The sequence below is a fragment of the Balaenoptera physalus genome (genome assembly GCF_965194825.1).
Source record: "Balaenoptera physalus genome assembly, chromosome: 14".
Lineage (NCBI taxonomy): Eukaryota > Metazoa > Chordata > Mammalia > Artiodactyla > Balaenopteridae > Balaenoptera > Balaenoptera physalus.
Window position 1 is genome coordinate 70,724,224 of NC_138893.1, and position 25,674 is coordinate 70,749,897.

Consider the following 25,674-nt stretch of genomic DNA (forward strand, 5'->3'; position numbering starts at 1 on the left):
TTAAGCAGTTTGGGGCCACTTACAAACAAAGTAGATTCAACAGCATTTTCAAAAATAACTGGTCTTAATTGCAAGTTTTTATGGTTGATTTTTTGTTTGTTTGTTTGAGTTGGTATGCCCCTCTGGATGGAGAGTCAACATAGGAAATTCTTAATTTTCACAGAAAGTAAGTTGGGGCAGTTATCTGCACTTCAAAATGGATTCTTTGTTTTAGGGAACTATCACCCATGACAGTTTGTTAAATACCAATTGTCCTTTGATCTCTTAAGATATGAAAAGGCTTGAAATTTTTATACCAAATTTTCCAGAAACGAGTCAATTTGGAGACCAGTTTGCACCTATAACAATACACAGTGAAGAAAAGAGCTGACTTTGAGTGGACCTCTGTCTGACCAGCAGTTTTAGAGTCAAAAATACCAGGCCTAGCGTCTGCAGTTTTTGGTTAATATTAAGATTTATTTTCACAGGAGGCCAGCATTGACCTTGGTCTCAATTTGGTCAATATTTATCTCTCAAATCAATGTCTTGATGGCAGCTGAAACTAAAGTCAATAGCTACTTGTTGACTCACACAGGCCTTAGTGGGTAATTTAGAAAATAACTTGGCAACATCTTTTCTTTGGGGTCTGGTACCAATTTAGGCGTTTAATTCTGTAATTGTTGCATTTTGCCACAAAATCCATAAAACCGTGCTTCCTGGAGTGGTCACAGGCCACAGAGCCCTCCGGTCACCCAGCCGCTCTTTCCAGAGTGATACTGACACATGCTCACCCCAAGGAAGCAACCTGCCTGCCACCTCCACTGACTCATTGGCAAAAAGCGAGAACCCCCATTTACTGAGCACCTACTGTGTCCCAGCCCCTCTGCTAGGTGCTTTGTAGGCTCCATCTCCCTCATCTCAACCGCACATGCCAACTCCCGGCAGACCCTCAGACTCCAGGCGAAAATGACAAGCCTGGCTCCTTGTGTTTTCACCCTCAGAGCATTAACAAGTGGGCATCTTTTCTTATGTTTCCAAGATAACGTGGCATTTTGCAAGAACTGTGTATACCAGAGACTAACAGTGGTTGGAAGGTTTAAAAAAAAATGATAGGACTCAAGAAGAAAAAAAGAGGTGAGAAAGGCACTTTAGACTTTTTATAATCAAGTTATCAAAACTGCTCTCCCCTATTTTAACCCAACAACCTGCTCTCAAAGTTAGCTCATCAGCTCATGAGGCCGTGTGTTATCACCAAGGCTCTTTCTGCTGGACAATGTGATCCCTTTGTCTAACAACCTTGAACACTGACAGTGAAGACCCCCATTTCTTCCCTATGGTTTAGGGCTCCTTGAACCCATGGAGCTAATTCACACACTTCCAGGAAAAGCTGTCACTGCTTCCTTGTTTCAGAAGAAGCAGAGAAAGCCGGAAGTGCATGTGATTTCTTTTTCTTGCCTTAGGTCACTTACTGATTCAGAGACCAAGTGGAAGAAGAGAAAGCAAACAGTTTCTGTGATGTGGAGGCGAGACCTCGGTAGCAACAGGGACCGTGAGCTGGAAGGGAGGAGGGCAGCATCCCCAGATCAACTCACAGGGGAGGATGCAGTCCCGTGGGCTCCTCCTGCCTCAGGGTCATGCCTCCTCATTGAGGGTCCTTCAGTGCCTCACCTCTGAGTCTTCTCTCTCCATAATCAAGTCACCCGTATGTAGCACTCGGTAGCCGGAAAGGTCAGGCCGCCCCCGTTCTCTAAGGAGAAAACTGTCACTTGTGAGCAAAAGACTGAAGACACAGGAAAAGTAGGAACATCAGGGGCTTAATTACCACCAGTTTCCCAATGGGTCTCTTGTATCCTGTCTCCCACTCTGCTCCCTCTCCCACATTGCTGCCTAGGGATTTTTCTAAAACGGATCTCCAGTCATGTCATTTCCCTGCTTAAAATACTCTCGTGGGCACCCCCGTGCCTCCAGGATGAAGCAGGGCTTCCCGTGAGTGGCAGCTGTCATCATCTGTCTCACGCTCCACCCTGTTACCCCGTGTGGTCCAGGTCATCTTACCCTGGGCCCCACGGGCTCTGTCCGGACCTGTTGCCCCGCCCATCCTCCCACAGAGCTGCCACTCACCTCCAAGATGTGGATCACTCACCACCTTCTTTCTGAGGCCTCCTGTCCCTTCAGTCCCACTCCTCCACAAATCGGGACTCTCCCAGGCATCAGAGTTATGCTCTGCATGTCAGGGACCTCCCATCGCCAACTCTCACGACCCTTTTCAGTTAATCTGTTATTTCTGACCCCTCGATGCCTCGACGCCCTTGTCCCTGGAGGTAAACGTGGGTCACCTGCCATCACCCCAGCTGACTGCTTTCCCTCCTGGCTGTCGCCCCTCCCCAGATGGTTAGGCTGGCTTCACCCCCTCCACCTCTCTAGAGTACTACCTGTCTCTGGGGTCCTCTTCTCCTTGAACACATTGCCTGCGAGGGTCAGCACTCTCACAGGTGCAGCGGCCGCCTGTGCAGCCCACTGGCTCCCTAACCTGGCTCTTCAAGTCAATTCCAGCCTGGTTCTTCTGTTTATGATACACCCCGCCAGAAGCTCCAAGCGCACCCCAAACTTACCGCGGCACACACAGACCTCATCACCTTCCCGCAGTCTGCTTCACCTGGGATATCATGCTTCCAGAATCTATGTGCCTTCTCCTCCCTTGCCCCCATGTCCACTGGTGACTGAAGCCTGTCTGTTCCTTCGCAGGGGCCTGGGCTTGACCCCAGGCTAACCCCCGCCACAGCTGGTTCTCACGCCCGCCACCTCCCCATCCATCTGACTCCAGGGCCTCTCCACAGGCCTCCTACAGCACTTGGCCTCACCTGTGTCTCAGCACTTCCCACTCCATGTTGAAGTCATGTTAACCCACCTGAATGGACTTTCTCCTCCACGGCAACCACGTGGTTCCTTTTTACAAAGTGACCTCTACATCTCTCTTGCTGTGAAGGCCATACATTGTAGACACCTTAGATAGTGCAGACAGTGGGAACTGTTTTTTTTTAATTGTGTTAAAATACACATAACATAAAATTTACCATCTTAACCATTCTTAAGTGTACAGTTCAATGGTGTTAAGTATATTCACGTTGCTGTGCAATCTCCACAGCTCTTCATCTTGCAAAAGTCTGTACTCATTAAGTAACAACTCTCTACTCTGTCCTCCTCCAGCCCTTGAAAACTACTCTTCTACTTTGTCTATAAATTTGACCAATCTGGGTACCTCATATAAGTAGAATCATATGGTGTTTATCCTTTTGTGACTGGCTTATTTTACTTAGCATGGTGTTGTCAAGGATCATTTATGTTGCAACATGGGTCAGAATTTTCTTCCTTTTTAAAGGCTGAATAATATTTCAGTTTATGTATATATACTACATTTTGTTTATCGATTCATCTGTGGATGGACACTTGGGTTGCTTCCACATGTTAGCTATTATGAATAATACTGCTGTGAACATGGATGTACAAATATCTCTTTGAGTCCCTGCATTCAAATATTTTGGATATGTACCTAGAAGTGGAATCCCTGGATCACATGGTAGTTCTCTGTTTAATTTTTTGAGGAACTGCTATACTCTTTTCCATAGTGGCTGCATGATTTTACATTCCCACCAACAGTGCACAAGGGTTCCAGTTTCTCTACATCCTTACCGACACTCGTTATTTTCTGTTTTTTTTTTTTTTTAATATAGTAGCCAGCCTAATGGGTATGAGATGGTATCTCATTGTGGTTTTGATTTGCATTTCCATAATGATTAGTGATGTTGAGCATCTTTTCATGTGCCTGTTGGCCATTTGTATATCTTCTTTGGAGAAATGTCTATTCAAGTCTTTCCCCCATTTTAAAATCAGATTGCTTGTTTTTTGTTGTTGTGTTTATAGAAGTTCTGTATATATTCTGGATATTAACCCCTTTTGGATATACAATTTGTGAGGATTTTCATCCATTCTGTAGGTTGCCTTTGCACTTTGTTGATATGTCCTTTGATGCCCAGAAGTTTTAAATTTTGATTAGCATTAGTTTTAAAGTCATCGACAACCTGCCCATCACTCTGTCCCCAGTGGGGGACCTGGGATCTGCAGACTATGTGTGGAATGAATGAACAACTGAGGGCAGAGATCTGAGATTGGAGCTCTAAGTCCTCACTGCTCAACGTGAGGTCCACGGACCAGCAGCCTGGGCATTGCCTGGGAGCTTGTTGGAAAAACGGAAGCTCAGGCCCCACCCTAGACCTACTGATTTAGAATCTGCAATTCAACAAGGTTCCAGATGAATCTGATGAACATTAAAGTTTAAGAAGTGCAGCTCTGAGTAACTTAACAAACAGTAGCCAGCTCTGGTTGGGTCATGGCTGGCGGGACAGAGTCATCGCCGGCCACCTCCGGAGATAGTTGTATTTACATTTTAGTGAGACAGTTCAGCCCACTTGGGAGAATGGTGGGTTTTCTTATTTATCCACAAAGAGAGAATTAAACATGAGAATCTGCTTCTAAAGGGCATTGTGACTCTCTTTCATTCCTGTAAGCCTTTCCTGGATAGCTCATCCCCGTCTCAGCTGTGTGTAGCCCTGTCCTGTGATCTCCTAGGACCCCTCACAGTCGCAGGTAGAGAATTCTGACACGTAGGGAATGTGTGACCAAGACCTGCTTGTCTGGGATTCCTTTGAGTTTAAAGTCTGCAGTAAACCTGCCTCCTCTCATGGAATCTGAAAGATCAGAGCACTTAAAACAGAGGGACGAAGTTCATTCCATCATAGTTGAAGGGAACCTGTCTTAGGAGTGAGCCTTGCACCCAGTGGTCAGCCCAGGACTGAGGTGCCAGCCCTATTGAGTGTTTGCCTGGTGTCAGGAAAGAAGCCCCCTCTTCCAGCTCAGTTTTCACTATCGACAGTGTACTTGCAAGACCAAAAAGAGTTTTTCTCTGATCAGTAGCAGAAAAAGGGCTTTGAGGCACATTAGACACCAGTGATAGAATTCTGAGAGGATTTTAATAATAACCCAAATCCCAGTAAAATTATTTCCAGAGGACACGCATTTCAGGTTTCTTGAAGGATGTTTATAATAAGCTGAAGAATTTCTCTTGTTGTCGTTAAATGTGCTAGCACTGGTTTCAGTTAAATTTTGCATGAAAAGAATATATTAACCTGCATAAAATATGTTCATAATCTCGATTTAAAATTAAAAAGAAGGAAAAACCCACAAGCACATGAACAATCTATCTCCCCAAGTAAAAGCCTTGGGAAAAAACAAAAACTTTGCTTGTACCACGCTAGTACCATTTTTACAGAGATAAAAATCCTATGCCCCCCTCGGTACACATGCACATCCCATTATTGTCACGGGGAGTTATGTATGTCGACTGGAGGGAAGAATAGATGCCGGGGCTTCGGAAGGGATGAGAGTGGGGAAACAGAAGTCATTTCGTTTCATGGGCTTCTTTCAGTCAGGGGAGGGCAGGTGGCTGGGCCTTTTGTAAGTGGGATGTGATCACCAAGGAGGCGAGATCAGGCCTCCCCGAAGTGGCAGTGGGAACATCTCGTATTAGAGACTCTTAGCCCTGACGCGGGGCTGTCACTTCCCCGCAGGCCACGAGGTCCGTGCCGAGGCCCCTCCGTGCTTCGCGCTGTCTAAAAACAGCTACGGGGCTGGATGCTTCTCAGCTTCATCACAGGCCAGTGGAGGTTGGTTGAGGCTCTGATGTTATTAACAATGGGCCAAGTGAAGCCGTTACTTTCAGGAGTCTTTTAAGACTGGTAGCACCTTAAGCACTCATTGGGAGCCCCCTTTTGGGAGGTGACAGGAATCCTGTAGAAGTGATGCAGAGGGAGTCTGCCTCGCCCTGTTCTAGAAGGGTAGTGTGGCTTTGTGCTTTCAGGAGGGAGATGATTTCGGAATTGACCACCTTGGAGCTGTGTTTCTCCAATTTGCTGCATCACAGATTCCTTTGGATCATTCTGCAGTCTCCCACTCAGTGTTGACAGGCAGTGTACGAGGTGCTATGGGGACAGGAGCCTTGGAGCCCCCTGACAAAGGTGAACAGGCAGCAGAGAGATGAGCTGGGCCCGAGGATGGTCCAGGCTGGAGGCAGGCCCGGAAGCCCAGCGGGTCCAGTCCCCTGAGTGACCCTGCCTGGTCGCACAGGCCCACCCTGCTCCCGGGGGTCCTGGGCCCACTGTGGGGCAGGGCCATCTCTGTGTGTCTGCAGGGACTGTCCCTTCAGAGTGGTAGCTTGTTTTCCATCTCGGCTCAGCTGATTTGCTGCCTTTACTGGGCACTTCATTGCTGGGATCATTGCACTGCTGGGAAATATTTTTTTTAAACTTTTTCACTCTATTTCATTTTTGTAATCTCATGGAACAATATCATTTCTGCTCACATTTGATTTTTTTTTAAAAAAGCCTATTTCATTTAAAACTTCAGTTTTGAATGCAGAGCACTTCAGAGTTGTTATTAAAAGACTTTTTCAGTCTCAAATAGAGAATACTAGAAATGAAGTGCCATTTCAGAAAAAAAGAAAAGAAAGAAAAACATCATCAACCTATCTGTAACATCAAGGTAGGCATCCAAAATATCAGGAAGAAAATTTCTATGTGGAACTCTGAGTTCATGACAAACTAATGGTACATGTAGGAGATTTTGTTTCCCTAGCCAGATTCAATTCTCATTTATTATTATATGTTCTTAAAGCTGAATTTATAAATTCCAACAAGTACATGTGATGCAATAAGACACAGTCTTGTGAATTTACATTAGAGTGTGCATAGAAAGATGATGAATACAAACTATGAATTCAGTCATATGTGCCCATTGCCCATATTACATATGAATCCAGCAAATAAGCTAGCATACCTCCTACTATTTTGTATTTGCTCCTAATGCTTGCCCTGTACATTGTGTCTATAATGCTGGTGGTGATGATGGTGATGGTGATGGCGATGATGACGGTGGTGGTGATGGTGATGGCGATGATGATGGTGATGATGATGGTGATGACGGTGATGATGGTGGTGGTGATGGTGATGACGGTGATGATGGTGATGGTGGTGATGGTGATGATGATGGTGATGATGGTGATGATACTCACCTTCACTTTGATGGCACTTGCCCATGCAGACACTATCCCAGTGTTTACCAATATCAACATTGGGATGACTCTGACCTATGCATTGTAATGTGTCCATCTCATAGATGAGGCAGGGGAGGCATGGGGAAGTAGTACCAGCACAAACTCCCCCTCCAGGAAGTGGCAGAGCTGGATCTGACCAGGCACTTGGCCCCCAGTCCCTGTTCTTCCTTGCTGGACTCTGGGGTCTGCTGCCTCTCATCAAAAGCACTCAGTAAAGTCCTATGCCACTGGGTCAAGGGTGTTTTCTGTCCTGACTTTACTGGATGGGTTTTCATGATGAAAGCTGTAATGGTAATTCTGCATGGGGTGCAGGAGTGAGGCTGGCACTTCAGGATCTCTATTTGTTAAAACAGAAAGTAAAATTCTTCCTTGGGCCTCCTAACAGGTGGCTTCTGTTAGGAGATTGGCTTATATTTTTCTAAGTATTTTTCTATGTACATATAAACTTAAATCCATATATATGTGTGTATTCCCAAAGTGTATATACAGTCGACCCACAGTCATTGTAGGTCTTGTCCACGGATTATGACAAATCCATTTCTGTGTGTTCCCTAAAAACAATCCTAGGGCTTCCCTGGTGGCGCAGGGGTTGAGAATCTGCCTGCTAATGCAGGGGACACGGGTTCGAGCCCTGGTCTGGGAGGATCCCACATGCCGCGGAGCGACTAGGCCCGTGAGCCACAACTACTGAGCCTGCGCATCTGGAGCCTGTGCTCCGCAATAAGAGAGGCCACGACAGTGAAAGGCCTGCGCACCGCGATGAAGAGTGGCCCCCACTTGCCACAACTAGAGAAAACCCTCGCACAGAAATGAAGACCCAACACAGCCATAAATAAATAAATTTAAAAAAAAAAAAAAAAAAACAATCCTAAACAAAATGTTCACACGTTGAATTGTCTTCTCATTAACAATATATCAGGCTCATATTTCTATATCAGTACATATAGATCTACCCCATTCTTCTCATGACTGCAAAGTGTTATGGCATCATTGTTTCTTTAATCAGTCCCAACTCTAATTTCTAACTCTTTGGATCAATGCTCTAGTGAATATCCTTTCAGATACAAATTTGCTTAATGGTGTTTCTGTAGGAGAGATTTTTAGAAATGGGATTATGATGGGAAAGTATATCTGCGTTTTCAATTTTGATAGATTCTGCCCAATTACCTTCCAAAAGTGTTTTCTTAATTTATTCTCCCACCAACAAAGGATGAGAGTGAACATTTCCTCATACCCTCCCCAGTGTAGGATATCTCTCTATCTATCTATCTATCTATCTATCTATCTATCTATCTATCTATCATCTATCATCTATCTATATCTACCTATCATCTGTCTTTAAAACCATGAAGTTGAAAGCCATATGCAGATTTTATATGATTCCAAGTAGTAGAACCCAAGTATCGTACTTCTCAGTAGACTGTACTCATGGAAACCCTAGATAGGCTGAAAGAGAAATGAGTCCCATGGTTCTGCCCATGATTTCTGAGAGCATCCTCTCCCTACATTCCTGGGACCAAGGATATCCACAGAACAGTTTTTAATGAGTGTCAGACTGGTTTTCTTTCATTTTGTCTTATTCACTCATTCATTTAAAAATGAGCATTGAGTATCTCCCATGCACCAGGTAGCACCTGGGTCAGATGTCTTCCTAGGAGCTAAGTTATAAACAGTGGCGTGCTCCAGCCCACTCCTATCCACTAGAGAAAACAAATCTCTTCGGCATCTTGAAATCAGCCATTGCGGGGGGATTTACACATGTAAATCAGCAAATGCTACAAATGAGAGTTTTCTTCTTGGAGGGCCAGTTGCTCGGCAATTTCCCTGCATACCACTGGGTGCAGCAATGGATAAGTTTGACAAAGTCACCACTCCCATGGACCTGAGTGGTGTGGTTACAGGCCAGCTCTTGCGCTGGCTTTGTCGCTTGCTAGCTATTGAGCCCAAGCTTGCCATTTCTTTGCCTTGGTTTCTGAGGTCCAATGGCATCCAGCAGCATCTGGTACATAATGTTTTCCAAATGACCTCTGAGTATCTTCAGTTCTCTGCCTCTAAATATTTCAAAGGGAAATTGTTAAAGCAACACTTGTTCGTTTCTACAATAAAAATTGTAGTCATAGTTGAGCCCTTGTGTAGCATTTACTGTTGAACTACCAGGTAATTTTCTAAGTACATTACATATATTAATGCATTTAATCCTCAAAATAACCCTGTGGGATAGGTACTATTATTAATCCCACTTTATGAATCCCATGCCTCTGATGAGGAAACAGAGGCACAGAGTGGTTAAGTAACTTACCTAAGGTCACACAGCCAGTAAATAGCAGTTTTTCAGTCTCCGAGAGTCCATGCTCTTAAGTACCCCTAGACAGACCCTTGCCCAATCTGATGAATCTAGAAAAGTGTTAAAGATTGTTCAAGATTGAAGACTCTCAGAGTGGACTCCTATGTAGTAGGTAACCAAACACTCTCTTTTTCAAAGCATAAGCATTCTCTTGAATAATACTGCCAGGAAAAGTAATTTTGGAAGGCAGCTGGGAAAACATACATCTATGGTCCACAGGGAAGAGAAAATACGTGACTGTATTAGATCATGGAGCTCTCACTGTGCCACTGTGAAAAGTTTCATGTATCAGGACCCTCCCCAAGAGCGTTATCTATAATCACATTTTAGCTTCCAAAACATATGTTGGTGAAATCTAGAGACATCCATCTGTCTGATGACTTGTAATGCCTCAGGCCTTTCAGTGCAAAGCTTCAGCACTTTCTAAAGCTGGTCACTTCTGTCTGTCCTCAGAGCAATTAGCCAGGGGCATGTGACTTTCCGTCATGTCAAATTCATTCTGGTAATGCACTTTGCTAAACAGCCTTTGAATTCTCCAGATTCAGGAGCATGATGTGAATTTGCCCAGCTCATGATTTCCGAATGACTTCATCCAGCCCAAGGTGCCAACACACCTGGATAAGACTTTAAAATCTTCATCTCCATCCAAGGCTTCTCTGCTGAGTTAGAGAGCCTTTCTAAGCCCTCCAAAGTCCTAGAGAACACTGGATTATTGGCCATGAGTCACCAAGTAACCATGTGGAAGGGAAGCTGGGTGTGAGGTAGGCAGATATAATTGCAAGGCTTATAGATGGCTGAAACAACAAAGGAAGTGGGCCTCAGAGAGCGCCTCTATCTCCGTGCACAGAAACAAAGGGTCCTGGTCTCTGGGTCCTGACTCAGATTGTCAAGATGCACCTAAGTCAGCAGTCACAGCCGCCTGCTGGATGTGAGAATGCAGCTGGATTCCAGCTCCTAGCTCTGAGGGAGGATTCTGGTATCAGTTATACCACTAGAGCCAGAGATCCCATTGGACCACTGACCTCAACCCCAAGGAGACGGTGAGAGCAGACCTGGCATGTGGCTCCAGCGGGTACCTCGGAAAATTCCCCTGGATTTTCCAGTCCTACCCCATTGACGCTTGGCTTCATAGTTCTACCCGTTCAATGGGCACCTCTAATCAAGAGTCTGTTGCCACCTCACATACAGCCTGGCCAAAGCAGAGCCTGCACCCTTGTCACTTCCATCCCATGCTGGTAAGAGGCACACTTGCTCCGTCCTTGGAGGTTAAGAGTCCTTTGTGGGTGAGACTGTGGAGAGAGACAAGTGGTCACCTGAAGGGATTCCCTCCTCCTTCATCATCCTCTCGTCAGTGTCAGCACCACGTGTCTGCTCTTGGAGCCACGGCCTCACGTACTCTGTCCCTCCACACCAAGCCAGGCCTCTGATGAGCGTGGGGCAGCTCTCCTGACCCCACTTCCCCTTTAGCTGGAGCTCACCTGCCCACTGAGCAGTGCAGACCTGTTCTGAAAACACACTCTCCTGAGATTTCTGCCAGTGAAGCTTCCCCCTTGTCTTTGGAAGGTCACTCTTTTCCCCCTTGGGATTTCAAGGTCTGCTGTCTGCCTGGCTGGCTCACCTGGGTACCAGGCGTCCACACCAGAGCCGTAGTCACTGCGGCTGGCCCTGTACTTGTAAGTGTGGGGCACTGCCCATGAGCAGAGGGTGGATTCTGGGCAGGCCTGCCTGGCTCTGAGTCCAGACTCCATCCGGCAATGGCTGCAGGACCGTGAATGACGTACCTGCCTTTTAAAGCCTATTTGCCCCTCTGTGAAGTGGGCGTGACCATTGGCTCCACCTTGCATACCTCAGGGCTGGTATGTGAGGATTGAATGAGTTGATGAAGATTAGTTGACATTTCCTGAGTTCTGTCTCAGAAGGACCACTTCTCAACCCCCATCCTCTGTCGCCTCCCAAAGTCACTTCTGGATTGTGTCCTTCATACCACAGTTTAACATCTCTGTCTTGGAAAGGTGTCTCGTTTGTTCAGTTTGATTCTTTATTTTAATTTAACGTGCATACCAGGGAACTCTACTTTTTCTTTCCATAATATGTTTAAATATAAATAAACATATAAACATAAACAGTCAGCAGACCTTTGGAACTCAAAATGAAGTCAAGTTCATTTCCAAGGCATGTTGATTCTTACAGGACATATAAGGACCACAACAGAGTTTTCTTTCCTGAGTTGGGACCTACAGGTATCCATTGAGGGCCCTCCATCAAATAGAGCTTCACTGAATGCACGGCATCCCTCACCCCAGTGGCCATAGTTGCATGTGTACGGATATTGGGAGGCGAGAGTTTGTTTTATCAGGTACTCCTCTGTTGAATAAAAAATGAGCACTTATCTCAAAGGGGGAAGAGGAAGTCTGCCCTTGATAATATGGATAATATGTAATTCTCTCTTGGGTAAATAGATTCCTGATAGTGCAACTCAGTAGAACTGCAATCACATTTTTAAACTCTAAGGTGACGTTAGCATAAACATCCCATGTCCTAGTTATTGATCTGTTGCTGCGGTAATGGTATTACCCAATTGAACTTCTGACATTGGAGAACTTGCAGTGGCTGCAATTGCATTTTTCTTTTATTCCTGCAATTTAATTCAACTTGCATGTCCAACTGTGATCTCTGTGAAAAAGTGTTGTTTTGCAGGAGTCTGCATAGAATGTTAAATCTCTCTCTCTCCTAGTAGGAAAGTTCATTCTTGGCTTGAACCCCAGAAACACACCTACAAAATGAAACACTCAAGAAACTTCCAGTTAGGAGCTCGAAGTGAGGTGTGTTCCCAAGAGTTACACAACTTCTGCCTTTTGGGGGTCGACTTTTCTGGTGCTAGTTTTATCCAGTAAATCCTTCCCCATAGATATATGTCCCATAATCATCACCCTAAAACTGGGGGTAAGTGGGGCTTAAATGAGAAGTGGGAGGTCCAGCCTGGAGGCTGTCGTCTGCTGTAGCAGCGTCTCCTCACTGGCAGAACAGAAGGATAGGGGATGGGAGACATGGTGTTTCAGACTTTGAAACTTGCATACTCACTTTGTTACACCTGGAGTCCAGAAGATTCCATCACTGCATTAGAAAGAAAACTGGTCTGTGTGAAAATCCTTTCCCAGTTCTTCTGAGGGGATGTCGTGCTGTGTGGAAATTTAATCTGGCTCAGTAGCCGTCACTGAGAACTTGAGTGCAAGTCTAGAATTGGTGAGTCCCTCAGGGACAGTGAAATAGTAATTACTGGATCACTAGCACCTACTCGAATGGCTAAAGTAAAAAATATGGGCAACACCAAGTGCCATCATGTATGCAGAGCAATTAAAACTCTCAGATATTGCTGGAGGGAGGGAAGAATGGTGTAGACGCTTTGGACAAATAGTTTGGCAGTTTCTTTTGAAGTTAAACGTACTTTCCATGCAACCCAGCAACCCTATTCCTGGATGTTTACCCTGGAGTAATGACACATCACACACAAACCTGCAATGAATATGTATAGCAACTCGATTCATAACCACCAAAAACTTAAAACGACGCAAATGTTCTTCAGCAGGTGAATGTATAAGCAAAGTGTGGCATGTGACACACCATGGTATACTCCTTACCATCGAAAGGAGCAAACTGTTGATACATGCAGCAGCTTGGATGAAATGTGAGGGAATTATGCTGAGAGAAAAAAGCTGATCCCACAAGGTTACATACTGTAGGATGCCTTTCATATGACATTCTCTAAGAGAGAAAACCATAGTGACAGAACACAGATCAGGTTGCCCCATGGTCAGGTTGGAGGGAGGACACGACCTCAGAGGAAAGTGTGAGGGCATGTGATGGGACTGTCCTGTGTCCTGGGCCCAGAAACCTGTACTCGTGTTCAGATGCATACAACGATTCCCCTAAAAAGTCACTTTTACTGCACGTCTTTTAAGAAAATTAAATTAAAAAGTGAAATAAAAATCTCCTTGGTGTCCCTGGAAGGCATAGTGAGAGGTGTGAGTAGATCTGTAATCCTAGGGCTGGGGGTGCACGGTGCGTGCGTGAACCTGTGGGCTGGGGGGTTAGGGGGTGTTGCCTGTGTTGGAGAACATAGCTCAGGAGCATGCTTAGAAAGGTTTAAATATTTATTTATGTAAATAAATAAATAAGAATTTATTATAAAATCTCTTCATTCTTTGGCCAGTGAGCAGTTTGATGATTACTATCATTAGAGAGAGAGAGAGGGAGAGAGAATATGTCATGGTGGATCCCAGTGCAATCTCAGAAGACCTCACAAGGTTGGGCAGTGGTATGGAGGAAGATGTGGCCAAAGATAGTGTCCAGGAGGCCTCACCGAGGGCTTGGTTGGGTTTTGAAGGAGGAGGGGTCCACCTTGTGTATGAGGGGAGAGGGAATTCCATGCCGAGGGATCCAGCATAAATTGAAACCTGAGCTCCCCTCACCTGCTTGGGACGCTACAGGAGGGGAACCTGGGAGGAAGACTGAAAGCAAGTCACGTGGGATAGTTTGCATCTAGAGCATGAGCCTTGGCACTCTTAGCAGTGGCAGGATGTCCAGAGTACATCAGTGCCTTCCCTTGGGGGCTTGCAACCTACAACACGTATTGCTAAAGAACTCCTTAGATATTCCAAACAACAGATCAGAAAGATCCGAGAGGAAGGTACTGTGAAAGAATAAATCTAGCCCTGCTTCTGGCTCATGTTGACACCCATATCCGAGCCCCACCCAATCCTACACCCACAGTGGGCTGGGTCCTCTTTTTCCGTACCAGAGACAGCAGACTCCAGGCCGCCGTGATTGCTGAGAGCTACTGGAGATCACAGGTCACTGCCCCACACCATCTGGCCACTTCCACTTAGCCCTGGGAGTAGGAATTTCCAAGATCATGGTTTATTTTATGTATTTCATTTTATTTTGAAACAGATTGTCATTTATTTGTCTTTTACAACAAGATATCTGGGCATAGGCTAGGGCCACTGCTAGTGCATATGGCGCTTTTATGTAGATTATAGAAGAGTGCCCCTTTTGAATAGACAGATTGCAGAAGGGCTCCCCAGCACTGTTGGAACAGCCCTGCACCCTCTTGGGAAAGCTGAGCATGGAGTGAATTTCAACCCTCAGTTACCTAAACCTCGGGGCCTTGGTTTCCTGAGACCAAGAGGCTCCAATATCTTGAGCATGTGGGCCCTGGTTTCCATTCTTTTTGCCACAAGTCTCAAAATTAATTCCATTTATTTTTCACTGGGAAGAGACAAGACACCTTGCCCAAGAAGGTCTGAGCACACAGATGTATTATCACTTCCCTGGATCAAGGAGCCCTTTTCTGTGGGATTTCGATCTGTCTTCTACTCAACACTTGCTAAACCTCGTCCAAGTCTTTTCCTGAGGTTTGCTTCTCCTTATATCAGCTGCATGAGAAGTGGCAACAAAAGCAGTGGCTTCAGGGAGGGCTGGGGAGGGGCAGGTGGGTGCACCGCGGTTCAGGCAAAAGCAACCTGATTCGATAAAGCTGACTGCTCCACACTCAGAGCTCTGTTTGCTCGGTTGTAAAGATGAGGATAAGCGTGGGCTCTGTCTGTGCCCTGGATTCAGTTCAGAGGGCAAGACTGTCCTGCAGCCCATCATTCACATGGAGGCAGCCGTGCCTGGGCCTCGTTTGCTGCCTGCAGTAGCCTCCTTCTCATGGCTGGAGCCAAGCGCCCTTCTTAGCAGGATATAAATGCCAGCATCCCCATCCCATGTTTCCTAAAAGCTAATAGGTATATGGCCCAGCAATGCAGCTAGGTCTGTTGCAGCCCAGGGTCCAGCTACACCGTGGGGGGCAGGGCTGCGGGGGGTGGGAGGGGTGTGTGTGTGTGTCTTGGGGGGTGGGGGTTGTGCCATATGAGAGAGTCCTAGAGCCTCTTTATTCCAGTGTTGTTCCTCACCGAATAGGGGGAGAGGACGGCTCTCCTCCCATGTTGACATAAAATGCAGTGACTTCTTATATGCACCCACCCCAATCCTCTCCCACTACGGCAGCCCATTCCCTCTTCCCTTCTCTTCTGTCACCATCCTGACTAATCTATCAGTCTGCTCAGCTGTCAGGCAAAGTACCATAGATTGGGTGGCTTAAACAAATATTTCTGACAGTTCTGGAGGCTAGAAGTCTGAGATCAAGTTGTCTGCAGAGCTAGTTTCTTCTGAGGCCTCTTGCCTTGGCTGATAAATGGCCATCTTCTCCCTGTATCTTTACATGGTCTTCTCTCTCTACGTATATGAGTCCTAATGTCCTCTTCTTATAAGGACACAAGTCATCTTGGATTAGGGCCTGCTCTAATGACCTCATTTTATCTGAATTACCTCTTTAAAAACCCTGATTCCAGCTATAGTCACATTCTGGGGTATTGCTTCAACATATGAATTTTGCAGGGACACAATTCAGCCCATAACAACTAATTTCCTAGAATCTCTTCCTTATGTGTCAGAAGATATCCAGGACTACTTAGTTCACATAGTTGTTGGTCACGCATGAAGATCTCAGAAGGTACACAAATGGATATTTGAGCTGACACTCTAGAGAAAAATGATGAAACCAGAACGTTTATTCATTCAGCAGGCACGCGTTTAGCATCTTCTATGGGGTAGACCCAGTGGTGCCAGAATCATTCCATACATCATCTCATTTAAATCCTCATTTACATCAGCAGGGTAGGTTCTTGAGTGCCAGTGATGGAACTGGCGCAAGGTCCCACAGCTGACATTTGACCCAATTCCTCCTGCACCCATGCTCTGCAGGCAGCCACCGGGTGACGGCCTCTCTCCTCACCTCCTTGCCGTGAACACTTTCACTGAACCGGGAGAATTTTCTTTTATTCTCACCTTCCTTGGGTGCAGTGACACGTGTCTACATCTGAACCTCCATCCCCTCTTGCTCATAGAATCCCATTCCAGACTAGGGAGTGGATTCTTCATGACTAGGAGGAAATGTATGAAAAGTGAGATTAAAGGCACATGAAACAAAGGGGTTTAGAACCTATGAGACTCCAAGCAGTTGACACAAATACCAGGCCTCTGTTGGAGGAATAGAAAGAGAAATGGACCAGGAGTCTCTCCAGGCTGGGTGAAAGGGAAAAGAAAGTAAAACCAAACAGTCCTGGGAAGAGGAAATGGCACTATTGCTTCTCACATGTTTAGAAAGTTCTGGAGCCTCTTCTAAAGGACCCTACCAGAACTTCCAGCTGTTGGTCCCCAGCCCCCTCCTGTTTCCGGGAACACAGCAACAGCAGACCTAAGTGTAAAGCTCATGTCTGAGGCCTGGAAGCCGTACCTTCCACAGTTTCCTTTGTGTTTTCCAGTGCAATCGAGAGCTGCTGCAGGCGTGTTTGTGAACAGCCAGTTCAAGAGTATTAAGTTTTGTCTTCTTGAGTGCTGATGCCCCACGTACTTCCTGCACCACCAGGAACAGGACGGGGGCTTGAAGAGAGGGTCATTTGAGGGCCAGAAGCTGTCAGGGAACTAACAGAAGTATGTCTTGATTCACCTTCGGAGACCCATTCACTGTACTCCAGTTCTTGAATTGCCATACACATTAGGAGTGATTCCTTATCTTAAATCCAAACAGGTTTGTGTTGGCAAGATGGCGGACATCACCTGACATACAGGTGGGGCCCTGCAGCAGGTCCCTCACCCTGCCTCTGCCTCATTGCACTTGCCCACTTTAACCTTTACATTCTGCTCCTGGCTCCCAGTTTTACTACCAGTTCTACAGTCTTACCTGGTCTCACTGATACGCCATTAATTTTCTCTAAGCTACTTCTTAATGCACCTAAACCTTCCACTAAAGCATCAGTGCAAAGAAAGGTAGCTGGGTGAAAACTGGTGAGGAGTCTACATTTTGCCCATTTCAGTGGCTGTTAGGAATTTATTTCTAGTTAAACAAGCTGGGAAATGTAATTAAGCACATGGTTGATGGGGATAGCCAAGGACACATGCCAGAAAAACAATACGTTCTTTAAAGGTGCCAAGGGCTAATATTATGCATCTCCTGTTGGAAACTGTATACACTTCACAATTCAGAGCCTCCTGTGTGCTGCCTCATATCTTCAATCAAATTATTATATTCCAGAAATATGCATAAGGGAAATGATTCTACACATTTTATGGTGGGTTGTTGCTTGTAGCAGTAATTGAAGTACCTTTCCACTTATGAAAGTACTAATTTTATTTGTTTTTATTGCTTTTCTAGATGCAATTATTTATTTAGTGTGCTTTGGCTTTATTAAATTATGTTTACTATAGGAACATCATAAAAATGTATGAAAACAACACATCAGCCAAGCCAGCCTGGTGACCTGTATTGAGAAAGCTAGTGTTATTTTTCATATCCAAACGTAATGGAATAACTTAAGAATAAACAGATAATCTACGCTAGAAAACAATGCAATTTCAAAGTAATGTAATAAAACACCTGGACAATATGATTTCATAAATCTTGGTTCTAAAATTTACATGAGTTGGGTTTTGTGTGCTTATTTGAGGACACATGGCATTTCTAAATGGAATCATTTTAATGTGAAATGTAATTAAACCGAAAGGCAAGATGTAAATGGTATTTTTGTTGGCTGGTAAGATATGGATGACTAAGAAACAACGTAAAGATTTTTGGTATCAAAAGACAAGCAGGAGGCTCTGATTCCTATAATTGTCCTTAACGCTGAAATTTTAAAAGGACCAGACAATTTTGAAGGTCGCTCAGCGGTCGCCCCTGACCAGTCAGTACTGGCCATAAGGAGTTCTTTACATTCTCTCTTTGTCTCCTGCTCCCTGTCCTCTAGTGTGATGCTTCATCTCAAAAGAAAAGAGGCTTTTTGCTTTTGGCATACTTTTTAAGAAACTTAAATTGAATGTGTACGATTTATTTGTCCTGAATTCTGGTGAGTTACCCAAGGTATAGCCCAAAAAATAAAAATAAAACAATGACAACACAGCCAAAGCAGCCAAAAAACAAAAGCAGGGCTGCTTAAATGAAAGTGATGTGTCTTTTACGACTATAAATTAGTGACCAGCTTTTATTTTCCTAATTGTGAATTAAAATGAATTAATGTGCTGTTTAAATAATGTACCATCTAGAAAATTTGAAAGGTACCAACAAATGTCTACAATAAAGGTTGAGTCTCTCTCCAGCCACCCCATTTACTTCCCCAGAGGGAAACTTGGAGACCAGGTTCTTGACTTCCAGGCAAGTTCCAAGGGTTTTCTGAGTATATAACATATATACATGTATATATACTCCCATACACTACACAAATGATAGGAAAACATACAGTATACATATACAGCTCCATCATTCTTTTTAAAGACTGTACCAGATACTCCATTATGAATGCATCAGGCTCCTATTGATGTCCACTGAAGTGTTTCCAGTTTTTTGCTTGTACCAATAAACACTTCCACCAACAATATACAAGAGGACCTGTTTCTTTCTGTTTCATTTGGAAAACTTTTAGTTTGTTTGTCAACTTGAAAGACAAAAACTGATGTCTAAGTGATTTTAAATCGCTTTTGTCTTATTTTGAGAGAGGTTGAGTCACACTTAATATGTGTAAGAGCCTTTGTGTTTCTCTTCCTGTGCACTCTCTGGTCCTGTCTCTTGTTCTTTGCTTAATTTTCTAATGGACTGTTGGCCATTATCTTTGTTAAATTGTAAGGCCCTTTCATATGGGTTGCGAATATTTTGCTCATGTTTTCAATTGTCCTTTGACTTTATTTAGAGAATATTCTGCAATATATAGCATGAAAATTTACATATCTTTTTTCTGTTGCTCCTGGATTTTGTGTTAGACTTTGAAACACCTTCCATATGCTGAGATTATTTTTTTGAAAATTTCCCCACACATTCTTCTAACACTTTTATGAGTTCATTTTCCATATTAAAATTTTAATTCATCTGGAATTTATCTAATGTAAAGAATGACATAAAGGATATGATTTGTTTTTCAAATGGCTACCCGAGTATCCCAACACCATTTATTGAAAAATAATATTTGGGTTAATTTCTGGATGTTTTCATCAGTCCCATTGAGGTCTATTCATTTGTTGATACCACAGTGTTTTAATTATAGCAGCTTTATTTTTAATATGACTGGAGTTGGATCACCAATTATTCTTTATTTTAATAATGTTTCTTAATCATGGTAAGAAAAAAAATCTATGACTACATTATCAAGAATTATTTTTAACAAAAATTTTAAAATTTTTATTAAATGCCTTTCCAGCATCTATAGAGATAACCATATGGTTTTTCTTTCTGTTACTACTGTGAATTATATTAATAGATTTTTCTAATATTGAACCATCTTTGCATTCCTGGAAAAAAAGTCAACTTGAACGTGATTATCTATCTTTAGTGTGCCTTTTCATAGTCTCTGAGTAAATCTGATTTATGCTAATTTATACTAATACATAATACACTATACTAATATACTAATAATTTATACTAATACATTTATACTAATACTAATACATGTTCTAAAATATGTGAAGTTCTTCCTTTTCTGTAATGCTCTGGATCAGTTTAATTATATTGGAATTGTCTGTTCCTTAAAGGAATCTCTCTTAGAAATTCTCTTATCAAACTGCCTGTGCCTGGTGCTTTTGACAATATTTTCTTGCCTTCCTTCTGGCCTTCCTTCCTCTGTTCCTTTCTTTTCATTCTTTATTTTTGATGGTAGTTAGTAGTTTGACATTTTCTGGAGCTAATGTTCATAATTTATATTTTTCGGGACTAGTACTCATTTTATCCTGTATTTCAAGGTTTTTGCAATATGTTGAACAAAGTTGAAGTTTTAAAATTTCTTTCATTTTATTATACCTCCTTTCTCATTTCCTATTTGATTCATTTTTGCTTTTTCCCTTTTTATCTTGATTAATTTTTTTGTTTGTTTCATTGGTGTTTTTCAAGCACAAGTTTTTGGATATTTTTAATTATTCTACTGTTTTCTATCTTCTGACTTATACAGTCTAGTGTTAATTTTTTTCATTCTTCCTTCTGCTTTTCTTTATTTTGTTCTTTTTTTTTACTAACTTCAGTTGGATGCTTGATCCATTTAATTCATGTTGTTTAATATAGATATTTAAGGTTATGATTTTTCTCTGAGTACTACATTCTTTAGGTTCTGGCATGTAATATCTTCATCATTATTTTCAAGATATGCTGAAATTTCAGTTTTATACAGGTTAAGTCACTTAAAATTTCTAGATGGTAGCATTCTAGTTTTGTTGTCAATTTTTGGGACTTTTTGTTTCTGTCTCTCCCTCTATTTTATTTATTTATTTATCTATCTATCTATTTATTTATTTATTTATGGCTGTGTTGGGTCTTGGTTTTTGTGCGAGGGCTTTCTCTAGTTGCGGCAAGTGGGGGCCACTCTTCATCGCGGTGCGCGGGCCTCTCACTATCGCGGCCTCTCTTGTTGTGGAGCACAGGCTCCAGACGCGCAGGCTCAGTAGTTGTGGCTCACGGGCCTAGTTGCTCCGCGGCATGTGGGATCTTCCCAGACCAGGGCTCGAACCTGTGTCCCCTGCATTGGCAGGCGGATTCTCAACCACTGCGCCACCAGGGAAGCCCCTCTCCCTCTATTTTATCCTTTTGATGAGAGACTGTAGTTACATTATTTTACTTTTCAGAATTAAAGTTTACTTTGTGGCCTCATGTTTAATCATTTTTTTTGTTAGTATTCTGTGACAACTTAAAAATAAATCATAGTGTTTTTTGCAAGACATAGTGTTCTATATAAGATAACAAGATCTATCTTATGTTATTTAGGTTTTACATATCCTTTTTAATTTTTTGTCTATTTGTTTCCCTTTGAATCCCCAAAGTGCTATGAAAATACATGCCTGATGAATGTATGTGTGATGTTGAACTCCCAGAAGTCAGCTCAAATTGTGTTGTTTTTTGTCTTATAGCCAAAGATTGCCGAAGAGAACTTGACCTATGCTGAGCTGGAGCTGATCAAGCCCCACCAGGCTGCCAAAGGCATTCCCACCAGCACCGTCTATGCCCAGATCCTCTTTGAGGAGAACAAACTGTAACTCTGCATCGTATTTAATATCCGCCACCCCAGTTATTTATGAAACCTGGGATACAAAGTCCTTATTTTTGTATTTTCACTTGTGCCTTCTGTGTGGTGGGAGCCCCATTCCAACGGCATCCCAGGTGCCTTCAGAGAGGCACAAGGCTCCTCTCTGCAAAAGAATAGGGGCTGCAGCCCTTGGACAAATCTCCCAGAACAAGATTTTCTGGGTCTGAGCCCTGAGCAGTGAGGACTCTTGATTCTGAGACCATCCAAGGAGATTTTCTGCTGAGCCAAACCCCTTCATGTTTCTTCTTGTTTCTTTGGGTTTTGTATTTTTTAATATGAATTTTAATCTGCTACCCTTCCTGTATCTGTGATATCAAGCTCATAATATATAGCTAGAGGAAATGCCATTATAGGCCCAAGTGTGAGATGGTAGATATGTACTAATTGGTTTTCAAAGGATCAGATAACATTGCCAGGGCACCCAGAGCAGTGCAAAGTGTTTATTGCAAGCGGTCACTCAAGATAGCATCTCTTGTTTTAAATAGATGCACTGACCCTGGTGATTCAAGGGCAGAGAGACAGATTGTGGGGCAGTCTGACATCTAAGCTGACAGTGAACTATCTGGATACCCCAGTGCCCGTTTTTCTACCCACTATCACCTACGGCCACCGGACAAGTAGAACATCTTTCATTCTGAAGGGCTTCCACCCCTTTGGCAGGGAGACTTATCCTGGTATAGAGACTCATATTCTCCAAGAAGTTCTCACTCACCCTTTTCCAAAGGAGCCGGGGGGTTTGCCATCGATTGACAGAATGGAAGAAGGGGACCTCTTGGAAGTGTGCCGAGGTTATCAACTCTAATTGAATGTCCTCTCGTGTGAAAGCATAGTCTTTTGCCTGGTTCCCCAATGGTAGGAGAGTAGGAAGTATACGCAGGGCTGGAAAAATGTGTCCTGAACACCCTTCTGTTATAAAGTGCCTTGCCCGACTCAACTTTGCATGTGAATTCTAATTGGCTTGGCTGGGAGGCAGTGATGCATATGGCAAATAGATCCATGGGGAAGTGGCTCTGGGGGCCTAGGTGACATCCAGGATCTCACTGAAGGCAGATCCGTTCTGGTACAGAGTCATCCTGTCAGCTGTGTCGTTAAGGACACTTCTTGATGTGTGAGTGTGGTCTGGGTGGATTTTTAGTGCACACTACAGAAGTTGTTTGGCTTTGTAATGGACCGTGTATATATGGTAAATTATATATTTTAAACACAACCTTGAGTGTGAGTTGTGCCCCTCTGTACAGCCATGTGAACTTGGTTGAGTTTCTTATCCCCTAATTGTCTCAGACTCTATGTTTATACAAAGGTGAGTTAACCTCTCTTAGAATTCTTATAATGGGATAATGACTATTGGACGATTCTGGACACTATAAATAGCTACACGAGTGCACTATGTTAACATACATGCTAAATCCAGTCCATATTTTCAAAATGAAAATGTCTTTACTATTTAAGGCTCTCATTGCAATAACTTTAAAAAGTAAATATTTGTCCGTAAACTTAGCTCTACAGTAACTTTCCCATAGACCCATGATAGCTTACTGGAAAGGGACCAATCGGGAGCAGGTAATGATTTTCCAGAAGCAAAAATAACCTGACTTTACAAAGAGGAAGTCATTCTCTCTAGCCTGTACCTGCGTCTCATTCCCTCCCTCTCTGCCAGATATCCAAGGTAGTGAATAAACTGCGCAGTTTTTGAGGAGGAACTTCCCAGAGCATCTCTTTAGGACAGGAGGATATAAGGTTAGTACACCATTCATATCATAATTATCCTAGGCATCCTATCATATGTTTATCATGGCAGTCTTCCAGCAGAACATGGTTATATGGTGTTTTGGGGACGGAGGATGATTCCCTGATTTGCACAAGGAGCTATTTGGACTGGTGGGGCCCTGGAAGTGCCAGGTGGGAGTGAGAGTCAGGGTGTGCGAAGAGACGATGGTGGAGAGAGGGCCATGGAGTAGGAGATCTCCAGGCCTCTGCAGAACTGAACTTCGATCACCCCCAAACCCACCCCCTTAAATTCAGTGGGAGCTCCGTGCCATCACATATGGAAGTGAATGCATTCCACCAAGAAGAGCACAAGCTTTGAAGAGCTGGTAGCTGTAGGCTAAGTCCAGCAAGTCATTGCTATTCAATGATTCAATTCAGACTCTCCAAAACTCTGGTCAGAGCTGCATAAATCCACACTGAGGTGCGTGAGTGGGGGACCTGCTGACATAGGGTATAAAAGGAGGCGGCAAGACCATCACCGTCTACTGAAAATGCTTCCCAAGGGAATCATGGAAGCTCTTGACAACATCTAAGCAGAGCTTGTCCCACTATTATCTTTAGAAGCAAACTGTCCAAGCTCTGCTCAGAACTGGGAGCAATGGATGATTTGCACCTGACGCTTCTTTGGGATGATAAACCTTGATATTATTGTCATAATAAACTTAAATATGGGTCTACTTATTTGTTTTCTATCAAATACACCACTAAGTCTGTATTGACATTTCTAAAGATAAGTAAAGGAATACACATCATTCAAATAGAAATTAGGAAAAGTTCTTCAATTTGTTTTGCTATAAAGCGTCTGTGGGAACAACTACAGACAAGCTGTTCTCAACATGGAAAATGGCCTGTGCATTTAAATAAAGTTAGAACAAAGAACCCATTGCTCAGAATGGAATGCAGTGGTACTTGCAGGCAGAGTGCACATACTCTCAAATTCGGTGGTGCATGTCGGCCTAGGCCATGCATGGCAGAATCTTCACAGGAGGAAAGGAGGGGGAAAGGGATATTCCCAGAATGCACCTGTCTTGCCAAGTCAAAGCCCCAGGCCCTGAACTAAAGCAGCTGTGGTAGGAGGACCGGGCTGGGATTTCTTTAAGATCACCTCTTCATTAAATCATCATGTCTCTGTTAACTCACAGGGCATAGAAGAAAAAGCCAAGCCTAACCCTCCCCCTCATATTTGTTGGTGTGAAAGTGACATGGGGATCTTCATATTTTTTAGTTCATAGTCATCATCCCACACATTGATGTGCCCAAAGACTCACTTGGGATAAGAACGCTAAACCAGTTGATGCTTTTAGGCACTGCTCATGGACTCGTTCATCACTCAGCCCCTGATATGCATGACTACAACCTAGGCTGGGCCAAGAATGGGACTCATGCCCCAGGCCACAAAAAAATGGGCCAAAGCGTGCATGAGGCCCAGTCTAGGCTGATCAGAATTCTTAGGAAAAAGAAAGCATCTTTCCCTTGGGCAGCTAAGCTGGGATGCCGCCTATCAGAACCACCTACAGCGACGTCTCCTGCCAAGCGGAGAAGGCTTGGCGGATGAAGGAGATGCTGAGAAAGCAGCAGGGAGGACAGGGTCCTGCGAGCACAGAATCCCAGCCCCCAGCCCCTAAGATCCCCCAGACTCTTCTTTTTCCTTTAGATCTTCTTTCGATTCAATAAACTACCCACTTCTCCTACTATCTAAATCCTGGTTTTGCTCAAGCTAGTCAAGTTGCAGTGGAGAGAATTCTGACTAATACAGCATGCATCAAAGCTGTTTCCCAGCCCAGGAAGCAAAGAGTTTTACTGAGGGTACCACCCAAGGAACCCACTTCCATCACGTCCAGCAACTGAACTGGCAGCCACGAGCTCCTGCCGCTGTCTGTTTCTCACTCAGTGGGGCCCTCACAGGGCTCCGAAGATGCCCTTCTCCACGGAGAGGGACCATCAGGGTTCAGGCCTGATGCTCTCCTAAGAGAGGGACTCTCAGTTTTGGAATAGGGACCCTGGCAGTACTGAGCCATGCTGGTGGCAACAGGGGAGGGGCACAGGGTAGAGACTTGAGAGGGCGAGCCCTGTCATGTGGACGTTGGAGGGAGCCTTTCTGTGCTGGCTGGCCCTGAAGTTTAGGCTGGCTTCCACATAGAACATGCTGTCTTTCCAGTATCCCTGGGCAGGAGGGAGCCTGTTATAAGATGAGGCAGCCACGTGCTGGGGATGTTGACCTTTCCCGAACCCAGCGTAACACACCCCACCCCCGCCCCATAAACCAG

General features: G+C 44.0%; 1 protein-coding gene across 2 annotated transcripts in view; it reads left to right on the forward strand.

Moving 5' to 3' along the window:
- VSTM4 (V-set and transmembrane domain containing 4) overlaps positions 1-22,847 on the forward strand; it is an 88,784-nt gene extending 65,937 nt beyond the window's left edge. The window contains exon 8 of one of the 2 annotated variants that reach the window (XM_082425471.1): positions 21,465-22,847. In XM_082425471.1, the coding sequence (XP_082281597.1) occupies positions 21,465-21,590 (126 nt within the window). In that variant the 3' untranslated portion in view covers positions 21,591-22,847. Of the gene's footprint in view, positions 1-5,893; positions 6,179-21,464 lie in introns of those variants that run through there. The other variant, XM_082425473.1, reaches the window with a different exon arrangement.
- Positions 22,848-25,674: the final 2,827 nt, after the last annotated feature.